The sequence below is a fragment of the Stegodyphus dumicola genome, chromosome 8 (assembly GCF_044657685.1).
Source record: "Stegodyphus dumicola isolate Sdum_Otavi_A_Nest chromosome 8, ASM4465768v1".
Taxonomy (NCBI): Eukaryota; Metazoa; Arthropoda; class Arachnida; order Araneae; family Eresidae; genus Stegodyphus; species Stegodyphus dumicola.
The window spans coordinates 121,763,974-121,781,383 of NC_140775.1; the positions used below are offsets into that span (position 1 = coordinate 121,763,974).

The 17,410-nt window shown below is 30.3% G+C and overlaps 1 protein-coding gene across 4 annotated transcripts in view; it reads left to right on the forward strand.

Moving 5' to 3' along the window:
• The first annotated feature begins 4,742 nt into the window (after positions 1–4,742).
• The window catches only part of LOC118192943 (uncharacterized), a 56,443-nt gene continuing 43,775 nt past the window's right edge, over positions 4,743–17,410 (forward strand). For 2 of the 4 annotated variants that reach the window (XM_085822340.1, XM_085822343.1), the window contains exon 1: positions 12,438–12,620. In XM_085822340.1, coding sequence (XP_085678466.1) covers positions 12,518–12,620 — 103 coding nt within the window. In that variant the 5' untranslated portion in view covers positions 12,438–12,517. Of the gene's footprint in view, positions 4,873–12,437; positions 12,621–17,410 lie in introns of those variants that run through there. The other 2 variants (XM_085822341.1, XM_085822342.1) reach the window with 2 other exon arrangements.

The following is a 17,410-nucleotide window of genomic DNA, read 5'->3' on the forward strand; positions in this document are numbered from 1 at the left end:
AAAATTACGAAGCACTCCCACTAGTTGAATAGTGCTTATTAACTAAAATATATAAAGATACATTTAATTACATATTAGTTTTAAAATTTAACAAAAAGAACTTAAAAAGACTTGCATTACTAACCTAAAGACTAAACCGTTTTCTAATGGAAAATCAATCAAATTTAGACTAAAATAATAAAAATTATGCAATGAAGTATCTTTTTAAACTGAAGAAAACTATAAAAGAATATTTCCTAGAAGAAAAAACTAAGTATGACTTGGATAAAATATCCGGTCGAGTACTACGATAAATCAGAATGCTTGCTAATGGAGGAAAAAGAACAGCGTATCGACGTATCAACAGATTCGACGTTCAAATTTAAATTTATGAGCAGCTCTTAAATTTTTATTTGAAGATTTCATGCAGGATACCCAGAAATTTCTCATTCAACTATGCACATTTCGATGCCATTCTGAACAGCACATTTAAGTGAAAAGTCTTTTCCAACGGTGTTTATTCCTGCATCATTTAAAGTGAGTTATTTTTATTTCGAACTCTGATTTAATTTCGCCTTTATTCTCCAGATTACACCGCTTTAAAATACAGGTAAAATATGAACAGCACTCTCCTGTTAATTATACTATGGTTTACTCTTCTTTTTTGTTGCTTTAAAATACAGTTAAAATATTAATAGCACTTTAATGTTAATTATATGGTTTACTCTTCTTTTCTGTGTCATCGTATCAATGGTGAATTTGAATTAATATCTCATGTCGTTCCCAGTATTACCATGGTAACTACTGAGTTAAGGGTGCTCACACATTTTTGTAACGATTTTGCAAAGATTTATATATAAACAAACCTTAGATTTTTTTCTAATATGTTCAGTTTGATAACTCTTTTGTTGAACTATCATATTACATCTTGATTTTCAAGATAAAAGTCCTTTTCTTAAAACATCAAAATTGATTTTATTCCACTCCTCCTTCACAGTCTTAGAGTCCATCCAATGTTTTGGGATGCCGCTTATTAAGAGTTTGTTTTATAAGTCCAAATGCACTGGGATGCATTTAAAGGGAATAGCTTCAATTCCGCTTTCATTTCTCATTTTTTTTTTCAAAAATAGATCAGTGAATTTAGAGGTATGTCTTGGAATCTTATCCTGTGGAAGATTGTTTGGATATAGAGATGGAATTTTTTCTTGTGTGTTAAAACATACTCCTGATAGTAGTCCGAATTAATTTTGACATTTTTCTACTTTACTTATTTTAAATTTTCCGGAATAAGAGAATCCAGTAACAACCATAAAACCTTTAGAAAAGCTTTCTTTGCTTTCTCTGAACCAAAATATGAAGCCTTTATCTCTTCTTTTTTTTTTTTTTTTTTTTGGTAGTAAATCAATCTCTTTCTATTGCAAACAGATAAGTATATTCAAGCCTCATCAGTTATAACTATATATTTCCATTTTTCATCGGCCAAATAAAAAAAAATTTTCATACAGCATTCTGCACATAATCTTACGCTGAGAAACGTTTCAGCGTTAGGCGATGAACATCATACTTTTTGTTTTGATTAGCTTTAAATCAGATTTTATAGTTTTGTCCACAGATCCTACAGAGATATTTAAAGATTTTGCAATAGTTCTTTGGAAAGGTGTATTTTCCTTTAAAACATGAGATCCGACGTTAGATTTAATAAGAGCTGTACGTGCCTTTGTTGGGTATGCATTTTTTGCCTTTTTCCCAGCGAGATGTATCACTCGACGTTTTTTTTTCCTTTCGTATTAATTATGTCACTTATTTTACGTGTAGAAATATTTCTCTTGGGACAGAGTAAAAATATAGCCTTCGATACATTATTTATTTTTCAGCGACATTTTAAAGAAACAAATATTTTTAATGCTGCAGACGATAATTAAATCGTAAATCATATGCCAATTTGATGATAGTCACGTTTGTATTTTAAAATTAATATTTAAATTAAATTATTAAAAATCAAAATTGTTACAAAAATGGGTGAACACCCTCATGAAAATGCGTACACAACATTATCTAATAAGATGATTCTTATTATTCGAGTACTGTATAATTTAGTATGTATAATTTAATGTATACGAATGTTCTATCTAACTCAACTTGCAATTTAGTTTTTAATAACAATTTTTCTTCGCATTGCTTTGCTTGACTGTACAGTATACTGTTTGCTTGAAGTAGTATTTGGAATTTTATTTCTAAGGTAGCTATTAAATAATCATATTTTACTGTGAAATCTGATTTTATTTTGCATTATGTTTTTATTAGTCCAAGCTTTCTCGAAACACGGTTTTGCGTTGTGTTACTTTAATGCGTTTCACTTCTCATTCCAGTCTGTTGCAATTCGGCACAATGTAAGATATTTATCTTTCAAATTTAATTTTTGTCTAGTATTCATTGACAAAGTAAGCTATTTAAAAGCAATAGACGCAAATTCTTAAGAATATTATTTTTTTCTTACTTCTTAAGATGTTCGATTTAAACAAAAATACAATTAATTCATGGTATATCTAGTTAAAAGGATTAAATATATTTATACAATTACGTTATATATTTTTTCACTTTTTAAATATTTTGTGATATTCCTGTTGAATTGAATTTTATGTGGTTTAAGTGCGAAGAACATGATATTTAATAAATAAAGGTAGCACACAAAATATTATAAAAATGCCCATTTGGGCGTAAAACAAAATCTGAAGGCTTTCAGATTTCCTTTTAATTTTTTTTCGTATTCTTGTACTTTTATTATCACAATGAGAGGTAATAATACCTATTACCAAGTATTCAAACTTTGTTACTTAATTAAAAATATGAACTGAATCCGTGTTTAAGAAAATAAAAAATAATTTCATTGCTGAATTTTTCCCGAGAAAAATATATTATACAGTTTTTATGGAAAAATTATTTATTTTAATTTGTTTTAAGTTCAGTTCTTATTTCATTACTTTTTACTGTAGAACTTCTGTTAAAATAAATTAGCAAAGGAAAACAAATTCTCATTGAAATTGCGGTAAACAAATATTTCTCATATGGGGGGGGGGACTTGCACTTTGAAAATTTTAGATTAAAATATATTAGCTCAAAGAAAAGTTAATAATTTAAAAAAAATTAATTAGAAAAATATATAAAATGCATTAGAATGTGAAAAGAAAGCTGTACAAATATTTAGTATCTTTTGAACAAACATCTTATCTTCTGTTGCCATTTTATGAAATTAAATGTTTATTATCGAACAAAATTGAAAGTCATCTCATAATGAATTTTAACTTTGAAAGCTCCGCTTGTTACTGCATTTTTTAGGGACTTGAAATGACGTGAACAATAAAACATCAAAATAATAAATGATCATTTGAGTAAAATTAAAAATTGAAATACACAGAAACTTACAATCTTTACGTTACTTCAAAATTACCCCATAATGATTAAATTATATTCTGAATGCACACGACAATTTACGCAAGGAATTCAGTTAGAAGATTTTCATTTTACTAGTTACAGGAATTAAGACACAATAAGACGCCGAATAAATACTAATTCAGAAGTCAAACAACAAAAATCAGCGTTATATTTACAAAATTTTCACAGGACTAGTTTCGATGGTTTTACCGAACCACCATCCTCAGCTGCAAAACCGCTGCGGTTTTGCAGCTGAGGATGGTGGTTCGGTAAAACCATCGAAACTAGTCCTGTGAAAATTTTGTAAATATAACGCTGATTTTTGTTGTTTGACTTCTGAATTAGTTACAGGAAGTTAGAAACTTGTTTTATTTATGATAGTCTTGATATAAAATATAATTTGTACTAAAGTGCCGTTTAGAAATTGAGATAAAATAACGTTTTAAGTCATTAATGTGATACTGAACAACGGACTTATACAATGCTGAATGAAATATTGTATGTATTCATTGCCGTTTACTAATAGTATCAATTTATTGCAAACTGAAAATTATGAGTACCTTGAAGATAAGGCTTAAAAATATCCAAATCCATTACTCGCTCAAATACTTGTATGAGCTATGATCACATTTATGTTTAAAATAGAAAGCAGCGAACTTTTTCCAAAATTCCTACAACAGGGTCAAGGTATTTAATGTCCCTCAATAACCCTTCCTTTATTATTCCGAAATTGTTAGGAAACCATGTCGAAATATTTCATATGGCCGCTCAAACCTTCTGCTTGTAGTGAAGTTGACCTTCCAGGATCATTACATCCGGTCTGTAGATTTATCAGGTTTACAAATTAAAATGCTACTACAGCTCGTTCTACCTGTAAACGAACGGAAGGACGTAATTGCAAACAAACGACGTAATCATCATATTTCTACGTCCGGTGTTTACAAGAGAAAAGAATATTTTAAGACCCCTAACGCCGGACGCTAAGTAGTAATAATAATAATAAAAGACAATCGCCGCGACCGCCACCTTGAAAAGTGAAAGGTTTGTCTCTCTTTAAATTTCTTAATGCCCACTGCGGATATGTTGCAACTACGGTCGTGCCTGTCAGCGGCAACTTCCGAATTCGGAATGCTTCCCGTGGTTCAGGATCCTAAAAACGGACAAGGACGAAACTGATGTTTACGTTTGTTGCAAAGTGTCGGGATTGCTATGATTGGCGTTGAATCGGTCTTTGGAGATTTTTTTAGTGATTATATTTTCCACTTGCTTCTACATCAATGGGGCGATTTTGCATATTTTGTACATTTGCTTTGTTTTGCCTCAGTGTAACCACCATTTATAGGATGAGACATGATGTTAGTGTATTCATTACTGAGGCAGATCGCCGGTATGTAAGGAAGTTCGAATAAATTTCGCAATTTTTCGTCAAGAATTTAATTTAATGGATTCAGTACTTAGAAGGTAAGTTTTATATTTAGTGGTGATAGCAAAATAAATTATTAGTTGAAAATATTTTTTTCAGATGGACCAATAATTTAGCAGGCTGTAATTTTTTAATAAAAGTTAATAAAAGCTAAAAGTTTTTCTTTAAAATACAATCGACTTTTAAATTTTTTTTATCAGCATACCTACACAGTGTCCGAAGACACAGCGTTTTCTTTGTTGCATCTTTCTAGTCTATAGAAGAAAATAAAATAAAATAAAATAAAAATAAAAATAAAAAAATAAAAATAAGAACGTGTTCTCTAATTTTAGGCTAGGAATTTTGTGGAATCGATAATTATCAACAGACATATAGTTATTTATATTTTAACGTAACACAAACTCATGCATATGCGACAAAGCCAAACACAAAATATATACACTGAAAGTTCTAACAAAATGTAAGTACATTTTAAATTTTCGAAAATGATGTCAAAATTTTTAACTGTATAAAATGCAGTTTTCTTTGTAATATGTGTTTACCTAGTCTTCTAATTATCTAAAATACATTTGTTTTCTGAATTTCAAATTATTAGCATTTTCTGTAATGAGTGGGAAAATAATATTATGAAAGTGATCGGATAAATAAAAGTCAAATATATATTTCTTAAATTTTTCTAACATTTTATTGGGTTACTATGGATTTAAAAAATGTTTTAATCCTTTTTGGCATGGATTTAAATAAATTTTGCTTTTTAATTTTATGCAAAATTTTCTCCACTTACATTATACTGCTATAGTAATATCTAAGAAATATTAACTGTAGTAAGACTAAGAAAATAGCAGTCTTAAAAGCGCCCCTCAGATTTTAAATTTCATTCCAAAAGTTTCATTTCATTAGCATTCAAAAATGTTAAACAAGATTCAAATCTGAACACAGAAAAAATATATTAAATAGTTAATAGAGAGTGTCTAAACTGCATTCCTTTTCGAAGCTTTGATAGTAATGGAAGTTTGTTTTCATTTTGAACTCTCATGCTTTGAACATATTTTATTACACTATATAAAATATTAAAGGTTTTAATTAATCATTTCAACAATTTGTCCACCCTTTATTTTTTATATTTTCCTAAGTACAAGTACTTGCCCAGAAATAATATTAACTCATTAAGAAATAATAAGAAACTTTATTTTGAAATTCAAAAAGACGATTTTTTAAATACTTCTTTTTGTGCTTCATTGTAAAATAATATCAGAATTTCTTTGAGGCTATGGTTTTCAGTCTGACTTTTACGCCATGGTTTCTTTCGCCGTGGCCAGTTATAAAAAGAAATAGTCCTGATTAATCAGCACAGTATTTTGTGGTTGGAAAGAATATTTAATGTAAAAAAAGAAAGCCACGCGAACGCATGTTTCAGAAGATGTCTAATTTCAGTTCTATGTATTTAAAAATTTTGAGACCATTTTTGAAAACCAAAGGGTCTGATCCCTTTCGCGACGCTATATGTTTAGCAAATAATAATAATAAAGAAAAAAATGAAAGGTTTCAGATTTTAAATTACGTCCAAAGGAGCGTTGTTTTAACGTTTTGTGTATTACCTTTATTTATAAAATATCATGTTTTACGTACTCAAATCATGAAATTCAGTTTAACAGCGATAGCGCAAAATAATTTTAAAATGAGCATACCTGTAGAACTTCTGATACAGAGTCTCTCGCGCTGGAGATAGAAATTTTTTTTTTTCGTACAGTGTTGCCATTGCTCTCTTTGAAATCGTTTAGTTTTTAAACAAAAATTCGTTGAAGTGTTACAAAATATAAATTCAATAATAAAAGAAATTTCAAATTCAAATCAGGGCTTCCACATGCTCATATTCTATGGAAGATTACGTTATCAAATTTTTATGGCTCTAGGTACCGTTGCGTTATCACAATGCGAGAAACATGTATACATTCATACAGATCCTTCATTATTATTTAATTTCTTTAAATATAATAGAGGGCAATAATATTTGGTAGCAACAATTTGAAAAGTGATTCGCCGTTTATAGTTTTCGACGCAAAATGCCAAAACGAAATTAATAGTCCTTTAGGGCAAATTGCCCCTTTGGACTAATAATAAGATGATTCTAAACCCAGATAGGTAGTATATAGCTTTAGAAAAACTCTTATTTAAAAACTCTTATAATGATGAAAATATCCATAAAAGTGATCAATCAGATATATTATAAATTAAATAATTTAAACGGATTAGAAATACTATTGAAAACGCAGCATTATGTTGATTCTTTTTATAAACTCCTCATTATTATAAGAAATTATAATTTGAAATATAATGTTGAATGGTAGCACTTTAGAAAATAATTACTTGTTAGGCAGGAAAGATAAATTAAACATCACACGTTTGCTGAATGACAATTACTAGCCGTATGATTTATAAATGCATAACATAGCATAGAAGAACATACCGTACATATCTAAAATTTTTGGAAAGACTCCAAAATACGTTTTTAGCGACAAAACGTAATCTTATTAAACTTTTAATAATTCTCTTATAATAGGCTCGAAGCAACAAGAAGTAGTGCAATTCAATAAGTGTTAAGCAGCTTATTTCAAAGAAAAATGACTTATAACCTGTCTGAATATTCTGCCTAGAAATTCTGTTCCTTGACGGTAACCGGTAACCGCTCACCCCCTCTGCAGTTTTTGTTTTTCTCGTAGGACGCTTAGTTTTGGAGAGTAGTTGTAGGGGATGCATCATATTTAATTCCACAATCTGGCTGAAAATATCGATGCCCGATTAATATCGCCAGATTTGTCATGTGATAATTATTTTCCCTTCCCTAAATTGAAATCTTATCATAAAGAACAGTCTTTTATAGCATTTGAAAGAAATGTCACGGGGGGAAAGGACTGACTGTAAGGAAGTATGTCGACAATCGAAACTTTACGAAAGCTTCGGACAGTTCTAAGAACAGATCAAGATGTTCATGCCGTTAGAAAAAAACATGTGCGTAGAACAACTAAATACTGATAAAGTTATTTTATTTCAAATTTAAATGTTCTACCTATTCATTCCTAAAATTTTATGTGGTCTTTTAAAAAAAATTTTTGTATAACAAATAAAAGCTACCGACAAATGAATGAATAACATATTGCATGCGTAACAAGACGCGTAAAAAAATGGACCATTACCTTATATTACATTACGTTTCATTACGATGCTATTTTATCACCCAAAAACAGTAGCAAGTGTTACCACTACACGAAACATAAAATCTTTAAATATCTTTCAGATCATAGCTGCCTAAAAATCTAGACGATTTAAAAGCCACAAACGCAGCTGTTAATAATTTACATTTTCATTTTTTAAATATGTCTAATTGATATAAAATAATATATAATTAATGTATCATGGATCTGCTTGATAATTATAATCACTTACAATATTATTTTGATTCATAAAATATATTTCTAATGCCCTATATCAAATGTTTCTAGTGCCGAATAGATGTTTCTAATGCGATATTTTTCCAACGCCGGATATCTGCCAACTTCTGCGCACTCGAATGCCAATTTAAGATAGCTCAATGGGCCGCGCACCTGAAATAATATTTATTATGCTCAGATTACTTATACAATTCGTCCATAATGTTTCAGGACTAATTGATTTCTTGAACAATTTCCAGCAAACCTACCAAAACCTAACAGAATTATTACTTGATATCTCAACTTGCTTTTTTAAAAATAGTTTACTAAGTTTGCTTTGATACCGTGAACATCTTTTTTTGGATTCGAAAGAAGATCGAATTTCTGCATATCGTTTATCCAAATGGCAGATATTAATTCTAATTTTTTCAAACAAATTGCGATGTTTGAAACTGGTGTTTTGCTCATAATCCAGAGACAAAATGTAGTCATTTATTTGGGATGAAGAAGGTTCATCAAGGCTACAGAAATTTCGTTTCAAGAAATGTTAAAGACCATGCTGGTGACCTCTCTTAACTGGAAAAGAATAATCCATAAGGAATGTGTTCCTAAGGGACACACGGTGAATTCCGTATTTTTTATAAAGACGGAATTTACAAAAAATAATGGAATTGTTTTTCAAAATAAAATATATGAAAAGAATTCAGCGAGTTAGAACCGAAGACCTTCCGCTGCACGACAGTTCACCGTCACACAATTCCATTCTCGTCGAGTATTTTTAGCAAAGAAAATTATTATTATTCTCATCCATTTACATTATTCAGCAGTTTGGCACCTGCAGACTACGTTTTGATCCCTGAAGTACAGTCTCGTCTCAAAAACCATTATTTTAAATGCATTAAAGAAATTCAGAAAATCATAACCTAAACTAAGTCGAAGAAATGAGCTCTAAGCGTTGTGTAGACTTACGAGAACTGTATATGAAGATTGTTGTTTTCTTCAGCTTTGCTTTTTCTAAGAACATAGTCATAAATTTATGGATTAGATGCACTGTACCCCTCTCTGCATATAAAATAGTTCCTAATTCCTCAGAAGCGGCAGAAAGAAAATTAAACCGGTGTCATCCGTAGTCTTTAACTGATCTCCAGTCATGAGCCATTTTAAAATTTTTCAAATTGCGAATATAATGCTTAACAGCAATGCATACTGATATAGTTAACAAAATATTTTGGTATTTTTCAGCAATAACAAAATATCGCTTCTTGGCTAAGACTATAGTAATAACAAAATAATTGATAAAATATCTGCCCTTCGAAAAGTAGTTTCGTTGTCATTTAAATGCAGTCGATGCTCTTGTAGACCGCTCTTATAGAAACCGGTGCAAAGTCATCAGCTTAATGAAAATACATTAAATTCACTTTCGTAACAGCGGCCACTCGTTATATCATCCTTTTCCTTTAGGACGCGAGGGATCATTATAAGAGTCGACCGCATCATTTTTGTCATCATTCCCCTCCTCCGAAATAATTTTTCTCATAAGCGAAGAAACATAGTTATCCAAACAGTTACTAAAAAACTGGTTGTCTTGCACGAAAAATTGTTATATCTTGCAGTATAAAAATATATCGTTTATTATGCAATATCAAGAAGCTGGAGGGCAGGAAAGACAAACCACTGAGGAAAAGGTTTTGTTTAAGCATTTCATATGCAATTTAAATTTATTAATTTCTACAATTTACTCTTTCGTTTTGCACGTCTTATTTAGCAGAATATTTGGGTTTGAAAGAAAAGGTTCCATTATTGAAGAGTGGTAAAGACAGCTGAATAGTACGAGTTCGACAAGGGTTCCATCCCATACGAATAGGCTATCTGCATGGTTGGTTTTTTGAAGTTTTCTCCACTTGCATCTCTAATACCAGCTGGTTTCCTTAGAAAGTCCTCCATGAAGGCCAAGAGTAGATAAAATGGTTTAACAGTATAGTTTGGTCGGGGTTCGAATTCAGGTCAACGGAAAAATGAGCATATCTTTAGAATTTCCGATTCCAATACACAGTTCCGCGCGATGGAGGTAAAAAAAGATAAAAAAAGTGTTTTTTTCTTTCTTTCTTTCCCCTTTTTTTTTTTTTTTTTTTTTTTTTTTTTTCTCGTAGTGTTGCTATTGCTCGCTTTTAAATCGTTGAGTTTGTTAATCAAAAATTCGTTAAAGTTTTACAAAATATGACAAATAATAAAACATAATAAAATATAATAAAATATAATAAAACAAATTCCAAATTTGGGCTTTCTGATGCCCACATTCGCAGTAGGATTACGTCATTCAAAATTGAATGGTTCTAATTACTGTTGTTTTATCACAATGCGAGAAACTTACATACATTTATGCAGATTCTTCATTATTTAATTTCTTCAAATATAATACAGGCCGATAGTATTTGGTGGCAACGATTTGAAAAGTGATACAGAATTTTAAAGTTTTCAACAAAAAATCGCAAAGCGAAAACAATAGTCCTTCAGGAACGAAGCTCCTTTGAACTGAAAAGGAATTTCGCAACTAGGATTATTTATCAAATCATAGAAATGATGATGTATGTAGCAAAATTCATTTGACTTGAGGTTATATTTGATTACTCATTTTTACTGTGGAAATAATGGAAAATAAAAATCTCACATTAAAATTAAAGAAAATGAAAATCTGTGTAGTTTTGCACATTTTAAAAACGTCCGGCCTCCGAATTTAATGTCCCCAAAAATTGACTGTCCAAAGAAATAAAGTGTACTTATGTAGAGTCATTAGGATATTTGAACGCATGAGACATGAAAAAGGAGCAATGCCCTCGCCGAACCTCGAACTTCGGGAATACGCGACGTGTGTGCTGACCATTACACCACGAAGGCATACTAAGAAGGCGGTAGAAATACCTAATAATAACTGTACCTGATTTAAAGGTTTGAAATTTTTGAAAAGGTACGGAAGAGCTTTAATTTTCAACATCTATAGCATATTAGAAAATTGCTCAAGCCTTGCGATGATTTAAGAGCCCACACACTGGCCCGTTCGATCACACTGTTGAATGCTGGTACTTGCTATTCTGTTTTAAACACCGGCGAACGCTGGCTGGTATGTTTTTATGGCGGCTGTTCCTATGAGTACGGTAAAAATAAGCCAGTTTCCTTTTGTAAGTCCTCTTTGAAAAGCATAACTTCTTTCAGGCAGATTGCCAAAGGTATATAAACAAATATATTTTAATACTCTGATTTAAATGGAATAATAATTTAGAAGTGGGAAAAAAGAGCAATCTGGAAATTTAGCTGTATAATCCCTTAAAGAAAAAATAACTGTAACATTTTTTTAAATGTTGTAGAATATTATAATATTGTAGAATATTATAATTATACAAATATTCTGATTCTCTGTAGTGAATTTTAAAATAATAATAAATAAGTAATATATTATAAAAGAATAATAATGTCTCTAACAGAAAATATTTGAACGTTAATTACTTTCTAAGAGTAAATATTACGTCGGGAAAAAATATTATTCAAATTCGAAATTTTGAATAATAAAAATTATCATGTAATATGTGCCTTTGAATAATAAAAATTATTCAAAAATTCTAAAAGTCAATTTTATATTTTGAAAACGCACATCACACACTAGGAAAATTAGAAAAACTACCCAGTTGCCAGGCTGATAAATGGAAGTTCTTGCTCAGCGTTAGCTGGCAATAATGTCTGTTGGTTTCGGACGAGACTTCACCGAAGCTGACACAGTAAACATTCTACTAGATATTAAAATTTAACCATGAAACTGGGATTTTATTGTAGTGTAACCAACTAGGAAAAATAAACTTTATATGTATAAAACCTGAAATTATAAGCGTACCAAAACATGCTACTCAAAATGAAGATTGTTTTGAATTATTTTCTATGCCTTATATCCCAGTTACGACTCGCTGATTTTTATTAACCTTAAAATGCTTTAAGGGGGAGAAACTTCCGATTTCGAACCCGAGAAAGGTCGTGTCTAGCGTTAACGAGCATTGGCGCCGAGTAGATGACAGCTTTGCTGTTAGTCGCCAAGCTCCGGCAACCCGCCTACCTTGACGCATGCGCAGCATCAACAGCGCTTCGCGAGCAACATTAATTCTTCCGCCGGTTTCAAATATGTTTCAGTTTCATTGTTTGTGTTTTGTGCGCGCACGTGGAAATTTTTTCGCCTGTAGAGGGAGGACCCTCTTGTTTTAGGATTCGAAATATGCGTAGTTATTTCACAGTTAAGAGGAATAACCGTATTATGGAAGCGGTAGAAAGCATATTTTACTTACTACAAATTCTAGGGCTATTTTATATAATCTTAGGTAAGTTACAGTTTTTCTGCTTAGTTATTTAGTTCTAATCTACTGCCTAAGTATGTTGTAGATATTCTTGAATTTTTACAATTTAACAACATTGTATTTCCGTTAATAGTGATGGCAGCGGTTTTAAAAATAAACATTTATTTTTATTAATATCTCGAAAGTTATGTATTTAATCAGCAGTAAAATATTGTTCATTATAAATAAAAGTTTAAAAAAAAGGAGGGTTCCAGTCAACTAGGCATAAGATCTTTCATCTGTCGCACATATTACTCATTTACCTCGATGAGTAAAAGTGTATTTTTCATCACCGTTACAAAATGAATCACTTATTCTTCTTGTATTTCTTTCCCTCTTGTAACAACTGGTATTTAATATTATGATTAAATTGTGATTAAAATAGGTTCTGCCATTCTCTAACAGAGCGACAGCAAAATTTATCTATATAATTTTATATCCCCTCCCAAAAAAAGTTTTTTTTTTTTTTTTTTTTTTTTTGTTTGTTTGTTTGTTAATTTTTTATGTTAGTTGTTAGATACAACATTGATCTCAGAAAAGAAAAAAAAAAAAAAAAATACTTGTATTATTTTTTATACTTTTAATTTTTTTTTATATTTCTGTAATTTTTTAAAGCATTTTACTGATGTTCTCATATATAAAAAGTTAGATTTTAATCTAATTTTTTAGATTATAATTTTCCCCATTTTCCCACTCATTTTCCTTTTATATATCTCGCTCTCGCTTGTATTGGAATTTCATGGGAATTTCAACGGAAATACTTCCTTAAATATATTTTAAAAAAATCAAAAATCGATAATAAATAGACCATTTTTGTTGAAATCACTTAGGTAAACCTACGCTTCATTTAGGGTCACATTTAACTCCTGCTAAATGGGTTTCATACAGAGTTCTACGAATTTCTCTGCGTTGAGCTATATATCTCAGCAAAAGCTCATGAACATTATATGTTTTTAGCATTTTTAAGTTGTAAATCTTGGTTTATTATTTTATTTTTTGTTGCTACAGCTTTATTTTAAGATTTTGCAATGGATTTCTGCTTCCGGGCATTTTTTTATTAGTGTCATTGGTTTAACTTTAGAAACATTAGAAACAGTACGTACCTTTTTCGGATATTCGTTTGTGGCCTTCTTTCTATGTGCAAGAAATAACTGACTGTTTTTCGCTTTCAAATTAATAATGTTATTTATTTTTCACTTAAAAGTTTTAAGTACCATGCATTTCACAACGTTTTTGAATTCTGAAATAAAAATATTTTTCTTAGGAAACAAACATAATTTCCACAAAAACATATCTTTCAAACCACAGTTATGTTGTTTTACCAATTCGTCTTTCAATCCACAGTTTATTTGCATGCGATATTTTGGAGGAAAAATAAATTTAAACTTAGCAGACGATATTTCTCATTTCAAATAATCAGCTGTCGCCAGAAAGTTTTATTCTAAAACTTTCTCTTATTTATTTATTTATTTTTGATTCTTTATTGAAATCCTTCTAAAAATGTGTAAACACCCTCTGTATTTTTTTTTATCTGCATAGTCTTTGTTGTAACAAAATATGAGAAACGAAAGTTTTCTTCATTTACATTGCGCTAATATGTATAAAGTATTATTTAGTCTACAGAGGAGTTAAAACAAAAAAGAAAAAAGGCAGTTATCCAGATTTTAAAATTAATAAAATTTAGTGTTAATTAGTTGAAATATTTAACTTCTTAACGGCAACTCGTTGTTTTGAGATCATCATTTTAATCAAGTTCGATTTTAATCGATCATCGAGTTGTTTTAAGATCATTTTAATTCCAGAGCCGATTGCATAACATATGTCAACATACATTTACCTGCCACAAGAAGTACAAAAGTAAATTTCAAAACTCTGCTGAGCCTGTATTACGTTATACACTTCCAAATACCAATGCAATGCTGCACTAATTCCAGATAACCGATTTTGTAATATTTCGTGCCAGTATATATTTAAAACGAAATATGAGCCTTTTAGTGCGTCCAAGGTCAGCTACCTTTAATTGTGGAATTGAAGACGAAAGATCTGTTGTCTTTTTACTGGAATTCGAATTATGCATAAATATTGCTGTTGCTTTCAGATCAGAGCTTATTTTTACTATTTTTACATGTTAGAAAATATCGATTTTCGTTTAATTTAAAAGCTAATTGCTAGTTTCAGAACTCTAATATTCAGTGGTTTTACCCACTCAGAAATCGAAGGACAAGCGGTATTAAGAGAAACAGGAGATAATAAGAATCAACATTAAATAATATTATGACAAAATTATCAAGTACGTGACAAAAAACATGTATTTTCTCGCATTTTTGGAGCCGGTAATAATAAATTACTCTAAAAATAATTAATTTTGTTAATATTTCTTCCTAAGATCTCTCCCCTTGGCTATCTGTGTCTGACGTACATCACGAGCCGTAATTAGTTATTTAAATTTATGAGAAAAATGTGCCCCCCCCCCGCCAACTGTTTTAGACGTATTTGGATGTGCTGACGAGTCAGAAGCTCACGCATTCTAAAGAATCCTCATATCGCATTCTGTAATTGGACGCCTAATTAAAATCAAGATATAATTATCTATTTTAAATATATTTCTACAGCCCATTGCACTCGGAATGAAATTCAAACTATTCTTCTAAAGAATTCTATATTCTATTCAAAACTTCAATGAAATTTTCTTTATTAGTATAATTTAAAAGATTATAATTGATATAAACGTAACGGTTATAATGATTACGTTTTAAGACTAAATAAATTTAATTGCCTTAAATAATTTAATAATAAATCTGCCTATAAAAGTATTAAATATATTATAAGGGAAGGGGGCATACCGTTAGTTTGTTAAAGCATTTTTAGAATTTTGCTGAAACCATTAAATAATAATTCAAAATCAATTAAAAAAATAATATTCGTGACGCTGCATCATGTGATTTACATGTCATGCCAAAATATAAATTATTGTCACTTTACTTGTATCTTTGAAAGTGATCCAATAAAATTTTTTAAAAAAAGAGAAAGCTTTTAGATTTTATAACGTTATTAATGCCAAAGAGGCGTTTTTTTTAACGTTTTGTGTGTTACCCTTATTTATAAAATATCGTGTTCTTCGCACTAAACCACATAAAATTAAATTCAACAGCAATATCACAAAATATATTTAAGAACATCATATCATTAGAATTACTGATGGACAGTCTCGCGCGCTGGAGATAAAAATGCTTTTTTTTCGTACAGTGTTGCAGTGCTGGCTTTGAAATCGTTGTGGTTGTTAATCAAAAATTCTTTAAAGTTTTACAAAATAAAATAGATAATAAAACAATTTCGAAATTTTCAAAATTCTGGCATCCAGGTGCGCGTATTCGGGTGGTTATTCAAAATTTGATGGCTCTAGGCACCCTCGTTTTTTCACAGCGCAAGAAATATGCATACATTCATGAAGATTCTTCATTATTTATTTTTTAAATGTAATACAGGGTGATAATATTTGGTGTCAGCAATTTAAAAAGTAATACACCGTTTAAAATGACGTTTTGAGACTAACAGCTCTTCTGAGCTGGCGTTCCTTTGGGCTAAAAAGACGCGCAGATGCGTCTCGAGTAATTAATTTTTTTCTTTATCAAATAAATGCTGAAGTTTTAACCTAGTGTTACTATGTCATACAGCTGTATCCTAGTAATTTTATTCCTTTCCTTATATGACTATGCTTATTGAAGCAGCTCGTTTCAAAGACATGATTTTACATTCTTCGTTCGGAATATGCAAAGGGTCATTTTTCAACTAGCGACGCTACCGCAACTCTTCACCTTAAACTACTTCAGATGTTGAACTGGAATCTGAATTTGAAGATGAGATTTCAATTTTGTATTTTAATTTGTTTATTTAATTATTACTGATATTGTTAGCTCAAAAAAAGCAGTTTGCTCAGAAGGGCTATTAATTCCGTTTTGGCATTTCGCGTCGTCCACTATAAAACGGCCTTTCAATTTTTAAATTGTTGCCACCAAATATTAGAGCCCTGCATTATATTTAAATAAATTGAATAATGGGGAATCTGCATGAATGTATGCATGTTTCTCGCACTGTGAAAAAAACAACGGTACCTAGATGCATCAAGTTTTGAATAACGTCGTTCTCCACTCGAATATGGGCAGCTGGAAGCCCAAATTTAGAATTTGTTTTATTATCTATTTCATGTTTTGTAAACCTTCAACGAACCTTTAACAAACTCAAACTCAGCGATTTAGAAGCGAGCAATGGCAACATTGTACCGGGAAAAAAAAAAAGTATCTCCAGTGCGCGAGAGTGTGTATCGGAAATTTTAAAGATACGCTCTTTTCAAATATTTTGTGAATTGCTGTTTAATTCAATTTTATAGTTTAAATGCGAAGAACATGATATTTAATAAGCAAAGATAACACACAAAATGTTAAAAAAACACACCTTTGAGCATAATATAGAATCTGAAAACTTTAATATTTATTTATTTATTTATTTAATTTGAGTTTTAAAAGAAATTCAACGGTTAATTGTTTTTCGAGTTATGACAGTAATGGGAATTTTTGAAGAAATACTTATTTTTAAATGCTATTTTAATTATTACTGTTAAAGTTTCTCTGAAATATTTTACCATAAGCGTAACCTTTACGAATGCAAAATCTACCCCTGGTAATTTTTTATGTATGTAATTACAATACCTCAAATTCTCAAGCCATGGATAAAGTGAATGTAAACTTCTGTCTATAAGCACTCTACGCTCCTGTTTC